The 17592-nt window shown below is 49.8% G+C and overlaps 8 protein-coding genes across 8 annotated transcripts; 5 read left to right on the forward strand and 3 right to left on the reverse strand.

Moving 5' to 3' along the window:
* Window positions 1-85: 85 nt before the first annotated feature.
* Window positions 86-1171, forward strand: ASPVEDRAFT_137260 (palmitoyl-(protein) hydrolase; the record flags this gene model as incomplete). Its single annotated transcript, XM_040807372.1, has 6 exons — window positions 86-165; window positions 240-251; window positions 322-412; window positions 487-540; window positions 618-1006; window positions 1078-1171. 6 exons carry the CDS (start codon window positions 86-88, stop codon window positions 1169-1171), a joined length of 720 nt encoding a protein of 239 aa, XP_040670602.1.
* A 181-nt stretch (window positions 1172-1352) lies between these two features.
* Window positions 1353-2203, reverse strand: ASPVEDRAFT_54936 (uncharacterized protein; the record flags this gene model as incomplete). Its single annotated transcript, XM_040814995.1, has 4 exons — window positions 1353-1867; window positions 1942-2022; window positions 2087-2105; window positions 2162-2203. 4 exons carry the CDS (start codon window positions 2201-2203, stop codon window positions 1353-1355), a joined length of 657 nt encoding a protein of 218 aa, XP_040670603.1.
* A 666-nt stretch (window positions 2204-2869) lies between these two features.
* ASPVEDRAFT_44380 (uncharacterized protein) lies at window positions 2870-3386 on the forward strand. Its single transcript, XM_040813036.1, has one exon. It carries the CDS (start codon window positions 2962-2964, stop codon window positions 3202-3204), a length of 243 nt encoding a protein of 80 aa, XP_040670604.1. The 5' UTR covers window positions 2870-2961; the 3' UTR covers window positions 3205-3386.
* On the forward strand, window positions 3340-4291 carry ASPVEDRAFT_136663 (nascent polypeptide-associated complex subunit family protein; the record flags this gene model as incomplete). The annotated part of the gene is made up of 3 exons (XM_040807316.1): window positions 3340-3389; window positions 3767-3939; window positions 4035-4291. The coding sequence occupies 3 exons, from the start codon at window positions 3340-3342 to the stop codon at window positions 4289-4291; spliced, it is 480 nt and encodes a 159-aa protein (XP_040670605.1).
* Window positions 4292-4863: 572 nt separating this feature from the next.
* On the reverse strand, window positions 4864-10162 carry ASPVEDRAFT_137786 (allantoate permease family MFS transporter; the record flags this gene model as incomplete). The annotated part of the gene is made up of 10 exons (XM_040807429.1): window positions 4864-6031; window positions 6125-6227; window positions 6602-6948; window positions 7020-7782; window positions 7840-7885; window positions 7942-8122; window positions 8542-9574; window positions 9629-9776; window positions 9837-9937; window positions 9988-10162. 10 exons carry the CDS (start codon window positions 10160-10162, stop codon window positions 4864-4866), a joined length of 4065 nt encoding a protein of 1354 aa, XP_040670606.1.
* Window positions 10163-11206: 1044 nt separating this feature from the next.
* Window positions 11207-12624, forward strand: ASPVEDRAFT_54940 (lactate 2-monooxygenase; the record flags this gene model as incomplete). The annotated part of the gene is made up of 4 exons (XM_040814996.1): window positions 11207-11415; window positions 11487-11508; window positions 11567-12209; window positions 12287-12624. The coding sequence occupies 4 exons, from the start codon at window positions 11207-11209 to the stop codon at window positions 12622-12624; spliced, it is 1212 nt and encodes a 403-aa protein (XP_040670607.1).
* Window positions 12625-12913: 289 nt separating this feature from the next.
* On the forward strand, window positions 12914-17010 carry ASPVEDRAFT_173511 (uncharacterized protein). Its single transcript, XM_040808741.1, has 2 exons — window positions 12914-13431; window positions 13494-17010. The coding sequence occupies exons 1-2, from the start codon at window positions 13078-13080 to the stop codon at window positions 16602-16604; spliced, it is 3465 nt and encodes a 1154-aa protein (XP_040670608.1). The 5' UTR covers window positions 12914-13077; the 3' UTR covers window positions 16605-17010.
* Window positions 17011-17224: 214 nt separating this feature from the next.
* Window positions 17225-17582, reverse strand: ASPVEDRAFT_54944 (uncharacterized protein; the record flags this gene model as incomplete). The annotated part of the gene is made up of 2 exons (XM_040814997.1): window positions 17225-17392; window positions 17460-17582. The coding sequence occupies 2 exons, from the start codon at window positions 17580-17582 to the stop codon at window positions 17225-17227; spliced, it is 291 nt and encodes a 96-aa protein (XP_040670609.1).
* Window positions 17583-17592: the final 10 nt, after the last annotated feature.

A 17592-nucleotide genomic window follows, 5' to 3' on the forward strand; every position in this document is an offset into this window, starting at 1 on the left:
ACTCCGACAATCGTCAGTCTTCATCCCATTTAATCTTTTCCTCTTCTTGTACACTTCAAACGGCAGTGCAAGATATCATATCAAAATGTCTCGCGCACCTTTCATCGTTCCCGCGCTGAAAAAGCACACCGCCACGGTGATCATGGCCCACGGCTTGGGCGACAGGTTAGTCTCGGGATTCTCAGTCCCACACGCCGCCGGTGATGGCCCAGATAGCTAATCTTCTCTTCAACTGGTAGTGGTGCAGGATGGTATGTCAAACTCTCGAATTAAGAAGTCCTGGGCCCGCAAATCGGTTTATTAATGCGATGGGTGGAATAGGGTCTCTCTCGCTCACAACTGGCGCCGACGGGGCATGTTCGACGAAGTCACTTTTATCTTCCCAAATGCGCCTGCGATTCCGATTACAGTGGTACGTTTCTGATGGCTGGATATGGAATACGGATAACCGGGATTGGCATTGTGTACTGATTTGCGGCGGATTAGAACTTCGGGATGTCAATGCCCGGCTGGTACGATATCACCAAGCTTGGTCGTGATGTGAGTGTCTCCCGTTCTTCTTAAATTACCTTCTACACGACGAACAGCTGCTGACAATATATTATTGGGTAATATAGCTCGACTTCGAAGAATCCATCAAACACCAAGACGAGCCCGGTGTCCTCAAATCCCGGGACTACTTCAACACCCTCATCAAAGAGCAAATCGAGCAAGGTATCAAGCCATCGCGGATCGTGCTCGGCGGATTTTCACAAGGTGGCGCGATGTCTGTGTTCTCCGGAATCACAGGACAGGAGAAGCTAGGTGGTGTTTTTGGTCTCTCATGCTACATGCTGCTGAGCGACCGCATTAAGAATTACATCTCAGCCGAATTCCCGAACAAGAAGACGCCGTTCTTCCTTGCGCACGGTCTTGACGATGACATTGTGCCGCATGAATTTGGGAAGCTCTCGGCTGCGATGGGCAAGGAGTTGGGACTTGAGGATGTTACATTCAAGTCTTATAAGTGCGACGCCCTTTCCCCTCTTTGCCGTTGTCGCGTTTATAGTGCGTTCCGCTTTGCTGACGATAATCTAGGTACCTCACGCACTCTGCGGACCCAGCAGAGATTGAAGACTTGGAAGCGTTCCTTAACAAGACGATTCCTCCTGAGAGCGAGGGCAACTTATGACTCGGTTCATCCTCGGGGCAATGGAAGCCGCTCTCATCTAGTGTTATTCTCGGCGTAGTGCTTCTGTTAATAGCGATTCTGATACACAGAAGAGATAGAGCTTCATCCGAGCGTGATTCTAATTAGACAACGCCGAACCATTACCGCATTAAAATATAAAAATAAACAAGAAATTAAAAGCCTACTTCTCTTTGGATGCCCTCTCGATAACCCTCTCAATAACCCTCACCATCGCATCATTATTGCTCATGTCAAACGGAATCATATGCTTCGACCCATGGTCATAAACCTCCGACTTCCCAGGCTCACAAAGCCCAAACAGCTTCATCGACTGTGGGTACAACGGATCCTGCCGTCCTACAATGTGCGCCGTCGGAATCGTCACCCGGTATTCCTTCCCGTCGTCGTCAGGCGAGCTAACAAACTCCTTTCCGTCAAGCACATACGGCGCACCGCCGCATATAAACACGGCTGCCTTGAACGGCGGCGCCGCGGTCGCGCCGTTCTTCTGTACGTGGTGGTCAAATAGTGAGTATGTGAGTGCAGCACCTTGCGAAAATCCCATTACTGCGTCAAACGGCCCCTCGCGGTCGATTATGCGTAGGGTGTATTCGATTGCGTTGAGCAGGTCTGGGCCTGGGGGAACGTCCCGCGGGTAGTGGCTGAAGAAGGGGGGTGAGGCGATGCCTCTTAGTTCTGGGAGGAGTTAGTAAAACAATAATACGTGGTTCTTGGTTTAGTGGGTAAGGGTGGGTAGGTGAAGTAGGTACCAGGTTCGCACTCGGAGTTGAGTCGGCCGTTGATGAAGTGGAATTTGTGACCTTGCTGTTCGAGGGTTTGGACGAGGCCACCTGGGTTGGTTAGCAGGTGGATTAGGTCTGATATTTAGCATAGCTCGCTTTAATCGACCCGTACCGGATTGGATCTCGAAGATCTGTGGTCTTTGGTTAGATATATTGATGCTTGAAATTGAGTGCGGGATGGGCGTACCTCTCCGCTTGTGCTGGCGCCGTGCAAACACAGGAACCGCATTTTGGCGACCGGTTGTGGATTATCAGCTATGGATGTTTTCTTCACGAGTATAGTATGACAGTATAAAGGAACGTGGTTCAGTAATATGGATTGAGGGTTGTTGATCCGATGACGGCATACGTTGATTGATATGGAGTGGGGTTTGAGGAAACCGGAGAAGTAACGACCTGGCGTACGAGCTGCACGGAACACGGGATCTCGCTTGAGGTCACTCTGAGTAATACGGGCACTCGTTTGCAACTCTTACTGGACTGGGGAATATGGATTTATGTCAATATATTAACTATATCAGTGGCGAAAAGTCCATCCCCAACTTTTCTATACTTCATGTGAGCTAAGATTATTTCCAGATTCGGCAATGCCCGATCCAGACCTGGCTGCCTTACCTGCCTGAGGCATCAATAGTGAAGAAGGCAGCATGATCGAGGTAATGAGGCTGTTTTCTAAGCTGAGCTTCAGATTGACGATATAGTATGTATAAAGCATAATTGTAGTTCCCTATATTCACCATATTACGCAGTTCAGCCTTGTTATGCATAAGCAGCTGGCGGTTGCAAGTCGATGCCTGAATCGTTAGGGTTTAGCCGAGGAGCCTCTTTTTCAAGCACAGCCCACACAATCACCACAATACTCGAGGTAGATACTGAATCCAACCCGCAAATGCACTGTAGAAGTCACTTGTATCAATGTAGAATATAGGTCGTAGCCATGGTCGTAGTCAAGTTAGCCCATCACCCTCACGCCGGAGTTAGCGAGCGATGCGGCCCGCTTTCGCCATTCTTCCCTCTGCTTCTCCCCACACAAACTTCGGACCATCTGAACTTCACCACCTTTGCGCATCCATCCTCACCTCACATCTCACCACCGTCTCCTCCCCTCAACCTCCAGGTAAACACTCCCTCGTTCGTACTATAATTAACCCCGGCTCGACACTCCATCATCCTCCCCTCCCCCCGCGTTCGGGCATTCGACCCCATCCGCCCGACCGTCTGACGTCGTGAAGAAATCCGAGTCTTGGCGCCCTTTCCCACAGCACACAACCTTGACCCTCTCCGTCCGACATCCTCGCATTTGGACTCTGATAATTGACTCGCGGCTCTCGCTAGGTTCCTTTCACCAAATAAACCACCGTCAAAATGGATCACGCAAAGTTGGCTAAGATGCAGGCGAGCGTGCGGATTGGTATGTGATTTTTTCTCTTTCTCAATTGCAATTGTGCGATGCGGTGGGATACAATCCAATGCTGCGGGAAATACGTAAATTCGACTTCAAATCGAAAATTATGATTTTGAATGGCTGCTTTTTGTCGAAAATTCGCGATATTTGGTGGAATTGAGTGCATTGGATGTATTGAATTGCTTTGAAATATGGCGCCTTTCAATGGGCTGGCTGCTGCTACATTAACTAGATGATGATCCGCTGACATTCGTTTACTCTATAGGGTATGTACCAACTTAGTCCCGATTTTCTCGTTATACCCCTCCTACCCGCCTTCAGACGACTGGAAATCGAGAAATATACCGGGATAGAGGAAAGGAAGAAGCATGCTGATAAATCGAACAGAGGAAAGGGTACTCCCCGCCGCAAGGTCAAGAAGGTCCACAAGTCCTCCGGTGCCGACGACAAGAAGCTCCAGGCCACCCTCAAGAAGATGAACGTTCAGCCCATCCAGGCTATTGAGGAAGTCAACATGTTCAAGGAAGACGGAAACGTCATCCACTTCGCTGCTCCCAAGGGTACTTCTCCCCGTCCACATCTTCTCCGGTCAACATCATCAAAGACATGAAAAGAGAAAACGCGAGGAATTTAAAAGAAACGACGAACTAACAAGATGAAACAATTCCAGTCCACGCCTCCGTCCCCTCCAACACCTTCGCTCTCTACGGTAACGGTGAGGAGAAGGAACTCACTGAGCTCGTCCCCGGCATCCTGAACCAGCTCGGCCCCGACTCCCTCGCCTCCCTCCGCAAGCTCGCCGAGAGCTACCAGAACATGCAGAAGAACCAGGGTGGTGACAAGAAGGACGAGGATGAGGACGATATCCCCGATCTGGTGGAGGGCGAGAACTTCGAGAACACTGTTGAATAAATTAACCCACCCGTCGATTTCCCACGCGGCGTGAGCGAATGATGATATTTTTTGTTGCAATGCAATGAGATAAGGTAATAGGTCTGGCAAAATCAATCAATAAAATATCAACGTTTACGAAAGAAGCACTTACTTATGAGTGGTACTTGGTTTTGGTTGCATTGGAAGGAAGATTCGGGTTAATATTTCGACTTCCCTACTTGTGACGGCCTTTTCATGCCTCTTTGAGTGGACATGACCTTGGGATTGGGGAAATTGACTCGAAATTGTCAATTTTCCACTAAGTAACAAATAATTGTATAAGTTGGGGCACGGCCAATAATAGGTCCACTAGCAAATACGATTCGATTATCCATTCCTTGAAATCTTTCCACGATGCTGTACTAAACAAACGCCCACTAATGCTATCAAACCCCAATCCAAAAGCAGCAGTACGAAAATAAAACAGACAGGTCAGTATGTTAAACACTCCGCATAAATAGTATCTATCATACAAGCATCAGGGTATAGAATTGAGTAGGATAGGGAGGAAGGCGGGGAGAAAGATGAAAGAGGGGTCGTGCTAGTTAGTATCACGACTCTTCCCTCAGCCCGCAAATGTCGGTTCCCAAAATCATGTCAACCATGTACCAGAATCGCCAGTACACATTGGACTTGTCGTAGTCAAAGGTTCCATCTTCCCGCAGTTGCGGGCCATCGCCGACAATGTCGCCTGTGAACCAGCTAAGGATTGGGATGGAGCGGAGCACGCGCTCAGTGACTGTCGGAGCGGGCGGGAGGGCTTCGGTAATCGGTCGAAGTTTTGTTCGACGTACGGTCGGAACATGCGTCATAAATTCGGATGGGGTGGGAGGTTCCTTGGGGACATTTCGCTGGTGGGCGATGGGTTGTTCGATGCCTGTGGCGGTTGCAGAGCTGACTGTGCTGGTTGACTCTTGGGAGATAATTTCCTCATCGGCGATGCTGGCGAGGTTATTTGTGCCGAATGATCGGGGTAATGTTGCGCGTTCCCCTCCCTTCAATGATGATGTGCGCTCCTTGTCCTTGTTCTGGAGGAACGCGGTTGAGTGAGATGTGGTCAATGCGCGCTTGTTGTTTGTTATGAATCGGTTCGCCTCTGTCGAGCCCTGGGGGATTGGGATGTCCTCCGCAGGTCCTTGCCCATGATAGATCTCACAGAAAACAATGTGTCCGTCGATCTCCTGCGGCGAGTAGAAGCACGCGCGGTCCGCCGCATTCGAAGAATCAAATGTAACTTTAATCCAATGGAATCCACCTGCATATCGCTTCGACTTGCGGTTCGCATCCGCAGACAAGTTGGCCCGAATTACAACATCACCACCACTAAGAATCTGAGAGTAGCCAGCATTGGTCTTCGGGTCGTTCCTTGGGTAGTCTTCACAGATCACGCCTCGAGAAATTCGCTCGAACTTATCAATCACCTTCCACTCCGAATCCTTATCCCTGTATCCGTATAAAATGCACTCCGTTGCAACTTTTTCCGTCTGCTTTCTAGCATTGTCAAGGTTCGACGACGATGATGACTTGGGAAGCGTGTTTCTTGATTTTTCTTGCTCCTGCTGCTGCGCGAACAGCCGGCCAAACTCGGCCACATTCTGGTTCTCCTTCTTTGCCGGGGTTCCCGTACGGGTGCGTGATCGGGACTGTTCATAGCGGGCGTTTCGTCGCTTGCCGAAAGGTCCTGATTCCTCGGGCGGTCGTCGGGGGTTGCGAGATTCACTGTTCAGTTAGAAGGCAAGTTAGATATATTCGAAATCTATACCCATAAATCGGGCATATAAATACGGATTAGAAAACTCACTCTTTATAAACATAACCCCATGGGAGAATATTCCCCTTGTCGTCTTTCGCGCGCTCCTCCAGAGGGACAGAATGGTACTCCATCCTGAGCAGCGGTAGAAGCTTTCAAAATGTACTTTTATCGTAGGGAGCAAATGGCAAATGTTGTGCTTCCGGGCTCGGTCGCCGTAAAATAGGGAAAATCAAGGCTGATGTCAATTTGTCCTTTGATGCAGTTGCCGCCGATCAAAGCGAGCTGCCAAAACTTTTGTCGCAATAAACAGTGTTAGCCCGGATACCGGTCACGTGGGGCGGTATGCAGTTACTAATCCAACCATGTAGTTATGCATAACTTAACTTATATTGTCTGAGCTTCATTTTCACCTTTTCATAATTTCAGTTGTTATACTAGGCATATCTATATGCAACTACGCATAGAGAATCTTTCCATGTGCAGGGTCTAGTCCTGATGCAGAAATGTTATCCGCCCGACATCCCCATCAAGGCCACACACTTTCCCAAAATCCCCAACTTCAAGCTTGCGACGTCGCACATGTGCGTTGAACTCGTCCAGAGGGCAAGAAAGCCCCCGCCCAGACTTGCAATGCGGCAGAGGTACTATATCGTCATTTATGTTGACCCGGATAAAAACATCGCTCTTACTACCCTTGGCACCATCCTCTGTCGACGAGCAAGTCATACGTTCTAGGATAATGCGACCACCCATTGGCAGTACCGGTGAGGTGCGCCAGATGCGATCCGTTGCCCTGTGAGTTGTTGGGAGATCCGGGTCATATTTCGGATCTTTCATAATATCCAATGCGTCTAAGAAAGGAGAAATATCTCCGTCGTGGACACTACCAAGACACGCATTAGATGATCATACTTCTCAGAGATGGCAGAAGGTGCAGGATCAGTGTGGACTCACAAGCTGAAAAACAAAGGACCAGCCACCGGTCCGGACTGTAGAAGATCAGTCGTAGCATTCAGCCAAAGCCACCCCATAGCGCCAGAATAAGGGTTTCCGGGACCACCCCTGTAGTAGTGCACTAGATCCCGGGCATATTCGAAGTTCTCCCAGTCGTCGCGTGTGAAAACATTACACCAGGGACTTGAACCTCGTACGAGGGTTTCAAAGCCGCACATTTCCTGCATGCTGAAGACTTCAGCGGGCGTCAACGACCCAAGGCCCGGGTTCCCCTGCTCAGATATCAAACGCTCCGCTATAGCCGGGGCGTACGCCATTTGAAAACGCGCGAGCATGTTGGCGCCCTTGTCATGTCCGTCTTCGGTGTCCTCAAGGTACATCAAACAAGTATCACCCGGCGTCAGTGTATCCGCTCGTCGATCAAATGTTTCTGGGATAATCTCTAGCTCGGCTTTTCCATTCTTCTCCCAGTCCAGGCCGAGCAAGCCGTATGCGAAATACTTGGCTGTCTCAATAACGCGCTGGCAATCGCTGGCCCAGAACCGGATCTTGGAGTCCCTTGGAAGGAGATGCTGATACCGTGTTAATAGACGAGCACCAGTTGTGAAGCCACCGAGGGTTCCTGAATATGGACCCGTCCTCGTCAATTGGTCGAAGTCTGTCTCGGGAGTAGTAGTAAAGTACTCCCAATGATTGAGAAACGATAATGAGCCGTTGAGAATCACGTCTGCCTCTTTAATCCGGTTGAGTAGAGCGAGATGGCCTAGGGTGATTGGTTAGATTTAAAGACATGCTATATTGAAATCGGGAATTAACATACGCCTTCCGGCAGATTTTGTTGGGTATCTTTCTCCATGGCGAGCCATCTGGTACATTGTTAGAGGGATCTATCTCACTATTTAAAGAGAAAAGTGGGCAATACCATATGGACCTGGTCGACATGACACCCGGCCGGCGGTTCAAGACCCTGTACTGCGCCATCAAGCTTCTCAACCCACGGGCCATAACCGCCTAAGCGGTAGTAGAGGTTCCAGCCATCGCTTTCAGGAATCGGTGAATCTTTATCAGCGGCCCAGCGAAAAGGATCGAACCATGTGTTCCAGCTAGGATAATAAGGCGATGTCCCAGTATTATTGTGACGTGGGTGCTGTGCGGTGAGACGATCTCTAACTTTCAAGAAAGGGCTCTCGTTGGAAAAGCCTAGGAAGGCGGCTACTATGAAAAAGAAACAGCCAATCGATGATTGGAAAGATAAAAGACCGGGCATTCTGCCGGCGAACCCCGTTTGCTGGGAATTGGGTTAAAAAGACAAGAAGAAACATGGAACTTGCAAGGAAAGCCATTGGAATGATCTACCGGTTCCAACCGCCAAGACAAACCGGTGGGCATGTTTCGGGCATTTCAGAGCCGTATACAGCAATAAAGCACAATGGATATAATTCTATTTGAGATGGTTCTATAATCTTGATCGTAAAATATATATCGCTTTAATCACAAGCCCATATTATCTCATGTCGAGTACCGAAAGCGTGGGCTCCTATCGCCCATTTCTTCAATCTCTTCATCCGTCATGCCCTCAATCTTGTGGTCTTTGAGACCCTGGTCTCTACGCTTGTTCTCCCAATGATAATAGGCCCACATAAGGCCGTAAACTGATCCCGCAAAGCCCACCATCCCCAGAGTCACAGCATTGCCTCGCACATAGCGAGGTCCTTCCTCGGTCTTGTAGAGGAAGGGAGACATTATGCCGCTGATATTTCCAAACGTCAATTGCAAGCCGGTGGCAAATGTTCGCTTTGCATAGCGCGGGAGATTTGTTGGTAGCCAGGCCAGTGGCAGCCCAACGGCCACATACAGCCCCATAGCAATAAGCAGTGCGCCAAAGTAATGCACGCCCGAAGAAGAATCCGAGATAAGGATGCCATACCCAACAATCGAAATTGCTGCGAAGACGCAAGCATACACTCCACGACGCTGGGTGCGGTCACTGATCCAAGCAATGATCAAGTACGCTATGGCACCCAGTGCATAGCAAGGAATCGTGAGGGCTTGAACTTCCGGGACAGACCAATCTCCTAGTCCTTTGATTATTGTAGGCAGGAAGGTGCTGTATCCGTAAAGCATGGTATCAATTCCAAACTCAGCCAAGGAAAAGGCGTAGATTTTCCAATCCAATGCCCCTTCTTTAGCATCCGCCCAATGGAATTTTTGGGCAGAGTCGGTGTGCCCAAAATGGCGGCTGCGGCACTTGACGACCAAAGCCCTTTCCTCTGCGTTGAGGTAGTAAGCCGTCTCGGGATCATCCGCGAGGAAGAACCAAGTTGCGACGCCTATAAGGACAGCAGGAATCCCTTCGATAATCAAGATCCACCTCCACCCCTTCAGCCCACTAATCCCGTCCATAAAGCCAATGCCATAAGCGAGAAGACCCCCGCACGCCCCAGCCAGGGCTGCACTGCTGAAGAGGTAGCCCGTTCGTAGCGCAATTTCACGCTGGCTGTAGAAGATAGTCAAGTACGTGACGAGGCCGGGGAAAAGACCGGCTTCAACGACACCTACAAATAATCAGTAATCAGCTTAGTTTAAGCGTTATAGATAGTGTCATTTACCAAGAAGCAGACGGCAAGCAATAAGGCCGCCATAGTTTTGAGTGATACCGGTAAGTGTTGCTATGATACCCCAGATGACCGCTATAGATGCAATATAGCGTGACGGAGTAAGCTTTTTTATGACGAGATTCGACGGTACTTCAAATAACTGCAAGCCATTGATAATTAGATACCATGTCGGTATATGACGGTTAGATTCAGTACGTACGCAATAGGTGACGAAGAATATCGACACCGCGATCTGATATTGATCACCCACCAAGCCCAGGTCCTCCTCCAGCCCGTATAACCGAGCATTTCCGATGTTGACTTGGCATCGATTGTCAGCAGTTGTTGTACAAAGTAGCTGGGGAGAATACCTCGGTCTAGAAAGCTGAAGAGATAGAGAAGGACCACGAAGGGAAGAATGTACATGTCCATCTTTCTGATGAGTTTCTTCTCGGCTTTCTCGTCGATCGACGGGAAATCGGGGCTCAGATCCATCTCCGGCACCTGTGCTCCTTTCTCCTCGAACTTTTGCTGTTCGGCATCCATTTTGCAGTCTTCAGGGCTTCTTCCCCTATCCAGAACTATGTTGATTCCCCTCTGCAGTGTCTATATATCGTCGTTTGTTACAGTATTTCGAGTAAATACTTAACCGGAGATGCGGCCGATCTCGGAGCGCGGGGAGCGAGAGAACATTCAAAATCTGTCGACCTCAAAAGGGAGCACCCATGGTGTGCCAGCTCACGAGTATTCGATACCGTGGAAAGCGCATAAATCAGTCATGCGACGCCCAAGAACGGGCTATCAAGAATCATATCAATGGGTTGAAGAGGTTAAATGGGGGAAAAAAAACCGGAAGGCAAAGCCAGAAGAGGGCTGGAGGAAATGCCAAGCCTGCAGACCGAGAGCTTATCAGAGTTATCGACAGGTTTATCAGCAGGAAATCTCACAAAAGTGGGAGCACTAGATGGTCCCTTTTGTTACCATGGTTGTGCCTCCGAACTTTCCATCCGCTGCGGGCTCCCACTCTTGAGTCTTGCAGTCACACCTCGTTCTTATGTCTTATGGTCGTAAGGCCGACGTGTTTGATTGCCAGCAAGGGCTGCATTCTATTACTTCTTCCTGGCGTCAAATTCTCCATCGTCGTTGAGATGCCCCGCTTAATTAAGTAAAGCGCCTCCCTTTCCTCGGTGATGATGTGCATTGTGCATGAGTTCACCAGATGAACACCCGCGTGTCAACTGCCAACATTCATTGCAGTTTTGGCTCTCAATTTATCTTCACCCAGAACATAGAATCCGGCTGGGGGTTTTCAGAAGGAGAAAGTAAAGCATACATTTATCCTGTAGACAAGACGGAAAATCCTCAAGAAAATCATCCATGTATTTCCCCGCCTGAGATGAGAGTTGAAAGTTCCTCGGCAGGGGCATCGACGATAGGCTCAGCAATTACCAAGGTTACGGTAATCCTCACGTGTCACCACAAGGTGGAGAAACCTTCACAGCAACCCAGTGCTGAAACCATCAAGTACCCTCTCTTCTTATTGTTTATTCTGCCAATCTAAGCTTATTTATTCTCTGGGACATTCTCACAATGCCGGAAAACTACGGTGACTACCAGACCGAGATCTATGGTCAAGGCGCCTTGCTAGGCCTGAAGCCGAATGTCACCACCGACCCGCGCTTACTCGAGGAGCAGGCGCGCAAGGTACTGAGCGAGCGGTCTTATAATTATGTTGCAGGTGGCGCTGGTGAGAAGGCCACCATGGACAGTAATCGTCTGGCGTTCCGTCAATGGAAGCTGTAGGATTGACCGGCCTTCTGGCATATATACTACTATAGTCCTGTACTGATGTCATCCCGGTGGTATGTAGAGTTCCGAAGATGCTGAGGAAGGTTAGTACATGTCTCTTTCCATCCTCTTGGATAAGTATGGAATTAATATACTGTCTAGATGGATAAGCAAGACCTTGCAGTGAACATCTTTGGGCAAAACTACCCCACTCCTCTTATCATGGCACCGATAGGTGTCCAAGGCCTATTCCATTCAGATAAGGAGACAGGACTCGCTGAGGCATGCGCTGAAGCAGGGGTACCTTATTCTCTCAGTACTGCAAGTACTAGCTCCATTGAAGAAGTTGCGGCAGCGAATGGAGACGGTAAAAGGTGGTTTCAATTGTACTGGCCTAATGATGATGACATCACCCTTTCTTTGCTGAAGCGCGCAAAAGAAAATGGATTTTCTGTCCTCGTTGTTACGCTAGATACTTGGTCTCTGGCCTGGAGACCGGCGGACTTGGATAACGCCTACATCCCGTTCATCCGTGGCGTCGGAAACCAAGTCGGCTTCTCAGACCCAGTATTCCGGGCTAAATTCGAGAAAGAGACCGGGTCAAAGGTTGAGGACGATGTCGTCGGGGCATCTAGAGCGTGGATCGGTAATGTTCTGTCCAGTGGACCTCACACCTGGGACCAGATCTCCTTTTTGCGCAAAAACTGGGATGGTCCTCTGGTCCTCAAAGGCATCCAGCATGTGGATGACGCGAAACTTGCCCTCGAAGCTGGCTGCGACGGTATCGTCGTTTCCAACCACGGAGGTATGTCATTCGGCCCTCAATTCTTCTATTTTAATATTATTTGCCACCATCTCGGCTATGGGCTAACCATGATACAGGCCGTCAAGTCGATGGGGCTATTGGCTCCTTGGAAGTTCTTCCAGAAATCGTTGATGCGGTCGGCGATAAACTGACCGTCTTGTTTGATTCTGGAATCCGAACAGGTGCCGATATCATCAAAGCTCTGTCTCTTGGGGCGAGGGGTGTTCTGGTGGGCAGGCCAGCGATTTACGGTTTGTCCATCGATGGGAAGAACGGCGCCAAAGCCGTTCTCAAGAGCCTCCAGGCCGATCTGTGGCAGAGTATGTCTTTAGCAGGAATCTGTACAGTGACGGAATGTACCAGGGATAGAATCAGGAAGGTTCAGTATCCTGGTGATGGCAAAGCCATGTTGTGATCTACGCAGTAAACCTTATCTGTGTGTACATATAGTTGCAACCGAAACAACGCGAACATGGAGCAACACATGTTTGTTGCCACAAGGGAACCTTGAATAACAAGAAATAATATTCCACAAATACCACAGCTGAATTTGTAATGGCCTGGCCCGCCCTCCGATCCAACAACCGGCGCCTGATTGGAATTGGAAGTGGGGTGTTTGTTGGGGGGACACGGGGAATCACATGCAGTTCAACCAACCCTTCCACTCTGACTGGTCACTCGCATCATCGCGGCCACCTGGGGGTCTTCTGACGCAACGCATGTTAGACCATTCCCAAATGCCAGGGCAGACCCTCTTCCTCCATCATTCAAATGATAACGCTAGTGCCTCCCTGCCCTATGGCTCAGGAACAAACACTCGGAGAACGTCAAGTGGAATCGAATCTGGCGATTACGTCAATGGCTCGCGATGCCTAGATTATTGGGGTTTGGACCAAGCTGGAAACAGAATCAAGTCGCGACCACCGAATCGAATAACACCGGGGAAGCGAGCCATGTGCCTACGAGCTCAGGCACCTCTTTGCTTCCACGACCTGTCGCTTCCTTAGTCTCGCTCGTCACGCAGTCCACTTCCTTATCCCTTCGAATAGGGACTTACTTCGGCGGGGTCGCCCTCGATGGGGCAAGAGTCACGACATTGACAGGCCTAGAGCTTAGTCGAACTGTCATCGAAGGAATTCTGACCAGGGCCGGACACGATGTTGCTGTTCGAAGTGGCGGAGAGCATGGAAAGGCGGAGGCCGAATCCATACTTGAGAGGAGTGTAAGCCAAGTTCCTGGGGGATCGGTACTTGTCGCGTGCTCGTGGACTAACCTGGAATATAGCTCGCTGCCTTGCACACGACAATAACGTCCGCCTCGTTCTTTGCCGCTGCATCTTTTCATTTCTCCTCTACGACCCTTTTGTCCGCCTCGAATACGTCCCAGGCCCTTCTATCGACCCTCGATGCTATCCTTGGTTCTACAGAGTCGTCGCGGGCAATCGCAGCCATAATAACTCTTATTCGAAAAGAGTTCAGTGACCAGAACGGCAATGTAGACGGTGAGAAGGTTGGAGTTGGGGATCTATTGGTTGGAACTGTCGGGTTTGCGATGCTTCAACGGTGGGGGAAGAAAAACACAGAGAGATATATCCAAGTCAGTGGTGGGCTGGAGACTATATGGGATGTTGTCATCCTCGACAACGGCATCCGAGCAGATGTTCTTGAGATGCACCACATACAGCCTATGAACAGCCCGCATGAAGCCATACAAGACGGGTCGAGACGGTCCTCCTTCATGTCTCCGGGAGGCACTGACGACGGATTCGATGTTATACAGCGTCCGGAAACTGCAATCGACGATGGGGAACACCCCCCTTCCATTGTCATTCCAGATGGTCAACACGGTATAACTGACGAAGACATCCGACTCTACATAATGAAGCAACTCCCTCGAGGGTGTCGGGCTTCAATAAAAACTGATACTGTGACCGCGCGGACAATAACGGTGAACGTTTACGATGACGATGGCGGGGATATCTCTGCCCCTCCAGGCACTATGATGGTTGAAGAAAGGTTTCACAATGTTCCTCACGAGGGTGGCAGGGGCCCAGTCAATAAACGAGCCCCAAAGCACACAATCGTGTTCCGCACGGCATTCAACAGGTCTCAAAGTGCTGATGTGAGGCCACCATCAAGGCATCTTATCGGTACTCGCGAAGCAGATAACGGCGATAATAGTTACGAGCCTGGGCGTGTTATAGGGCTAGAAGAGTCTGCGATGCCCGATGTCGAACCAACCTTAGAACCGCAGCATAAGAGACTTGATAATGCACAGCCAAGAAAGCAATCATCCGATCTACACCATCCAGGTGCGCCCCATAATTCACCTAGAGAGACGATCCAGTCAACCAGACGAGCTTCTGGGTCGGATTCCAAAGCGACTTTCGGCAAAGGCTCACTGAGTAAGTTTGCGCAAAGGGTCAAGCCAGTTGCAAGCGAAAAGAATGATCAACCAAAACGACAATCCCTGCGATTGCCTTTTCAGCAGTCAAGCGCCCAAGTGCCATCAGGGCCCTCGAGACCACGTAATAAGGTTAAAGTGCCGGAAAGGAAGTCCTCGGCACAGCTACATGCAGACAGGCCTGCGCGACAACCAAACACAGGGATGCAGCCCGTGCCTCCCAAGATAGAAACGTCACTTCCTGCTAATAGAGGGGCCCCACGGACCCTTGCCCAGGACCAGCGAGCACCGCCTGGGGCGGCCACGAGTAGGCATGGGGGCTCTCGGTCAATGGGATCAAGAGCCGACTATTACAAAGTGCACGAGAAGAGCCAAGAGTCATACATGATGCAGACGGATACTTATTCTCCATCACGAGAATTACGGCCCTCCTCACCAGCGGCGACAAGGCCTCATGTCCGCAGCAGTAGCTCTTTGTCGCTTACACGATCTGAGTCAGAAAGCACCGTCAATATAATTCCTGATAAACGACCAACCGCTCCCGCGCACCGAAGATCTAAATCCTACACATCCAGTATATACTCTCTGGCAACAGCAGGGTCCGATACTTCACTCGTCCTTGCCCACCGTGCACGAAAGAGTGCATATGACGATGCCTCAACTATTCAGGCGCTCAACAGAGACGGCCTTGTTCCAGGAATTTTCCCTCAGCGACATTTTGTTCGAAATGTTAGACGTTTCTGTCGATATTCCTCTGCAAGTTATGGAACCAACGCCCTCCAGGTTATGGGTGTACCGCAAGCGCCACAGGGCACCAAACGTGAAAGTATACACAGTAAGGAGCATCATGACTTTTCCCACCACACCGGACTTCCAGCGTCTACCATTCTTCTGTCGTCCTATGTCGACCCTGCAGGTGGATCCAACGCTGCTGGTGAGACTGAAAGCGGCTTCCCTCTCGTCCATTACCTATTTTTGGACCACGAGTCAAAAGCTGTTGTTTTAGCACTTAGAGGGACCTGGGGGTTTGAGGATGTTCTCACGGATATGACGTGTGAATACGACGATTTGGAATGGCAAGGGAAGAGTTGGAAAGTCCACAAGGGAATGCATGCATCTGCGAAGCATCTCTTGATGGGTGGAGGACGAAGGGTTATGATAACGATTAGAGCTGCGCTGGAAGAATTTCCGGACTACGGCGTCGTGTTATGCGGTCATTCACTAGGTGGGGGAGTGGCGGCCCTTCTTGCAACGATGATATCTGAGCCTACCAACGACCCGTCTCTAGTATCATTCACGACTGCTTCTCGCTCTACCAAGCAGCTTCTTCTTCCGAATGCGAGTAGCACTGAGGACCCTAAAACTGCCTGTTATCTTCCTCCTGGACGACCGATTCACGTCTATGCGTACGGACCACCCGCGACAATGTCACCATTTCTGCGCCGGGCAACACGGGGACTGATAACCACTATCGTCAATGGTGAGGACGTGGTACCCTGCCTTTCTCTTGGGATACTGCATGACATGCATACGACATCATTGGCATTCAAAGGAGACGTCTCCGAGACTAAATCGCACGTCCGCTCCCGTGTTTGGGAGAATATTCGACAGAGTATCGTGAACAAGTTCTATGTCAACGAAACACCTATGATGTTAAACGCCGGCGACGGCTTAGGTGAGGATGCCTGGGCTTGGAAAACACTGAAATCCCTCAGGGAATCAATGTGTGCGCCCAAGTTGGTACCGCCCGGAGAAGTCTTCGTGGTGGAAACGATGCGAGTCCTACAGCGGAGCGCTTTCACCTCTGATACCAGTGAAGATGGGTCTCCGCGCCTAGGCCGACCAGCAACGAGGGTGCAACTCAAATTCATTCGTGATGTTGAAGCCCGATTTGGAGAATTACGATTCGGCTCGGGGATGTTCAGTGACCATAACCCGGCACGATACGAAGCTAGCCTCGTGGCTCTTACACATGGTATTTTGGATGATTGACGTGCTATGACCCTGGATTCTAGATTGCATATACACTTGTGTTAGATGACACATTTTCGGATTTATGAGACATATTAATTTCCTTTGTTCAAGATACACGGCGCAAAGACTGAGTGAATCTGTATATACCCTTTTTTTTTTCCCGCATCTCCTAGTTATATATCACCCGATAAGAGTAGATCAAAATACAATATATCCCGTTCGAAGTTCAATCCCATATAGCACTGGCGGAATCGGCATTAACTAGTAAGTAGCTACTTGTACTCGATCCAAGCTTAGCGCGCCTGTAGCAGGAATACACTGCTTCTGAATCCCGTCCCTCTGTTGGGAACACCGATATTTGTGCCCCTATGCTGTGCTCATTCATGTGTTATGGGCGTTGCACGTATTTCGTATGCTGCCCGGCAAATACTTCAAATGCCATAGAGACCGCCGGGATTCGCTCAATCGCTAGTACCAACAACTTTCACGAGCGCTTGACCACTTGAAGAGGCAGAGCGAACACGCTTATTAGTCTCGATTATCGTTGGCAAGGCTTTAAAGCGGTAGGCATCGGTACTGGCGAAAACCGTGCGTTCGTCGTTTCGGTTGCAGGGACATCTCAAATTAGGCCCCATTACTCATCCTCTCTTATTATCGACACCCTTTTGCTTCCTTTCTTCGGCCTTGGCCTCGAGATCACGCATCTGCTTCTCGACAAGTTCTTTCTTGCTAGCGAGATTCTGGCGTGTGTTTCGGAGAGATTCGATTCTCTCATCGAGCGTGATTTCCCGAGTCTTTTGTACGTGCTGTGTGCAAATTGTTAGCCTAGGTCAAATCAATCGCAAAATACATAGAACCGTAGCCGGTACGTACTTGAGCAACCTCTCGTTCAGTCTTGATACCAGCTCCGTAGAGTGTCCCGGCAATCGTGGTGGCGGTCACGGCCCCGGCGAGAACGAGGCGTTTCACCTTATGGGGTGAATTAAGGATAGACATTTTTGCTTCA

The sequence above is a fragment of the Aspergillus versicolor genome (genome assembly GCF_001890125.1).
Source record: "Aspergillus versicolor CBS 583.65 unplaced genomic scaffold ASPVEscaffold_8, whole genome shotgun sequence".
NCBI classification, from domain to species: domain Eukaryota; kingdom Fungi; phylum Ascomycota; class Eurotiomycetes; order Eurotiales; family Aspergillaceae; genus Aspergillus; species Aspergillus versicolor.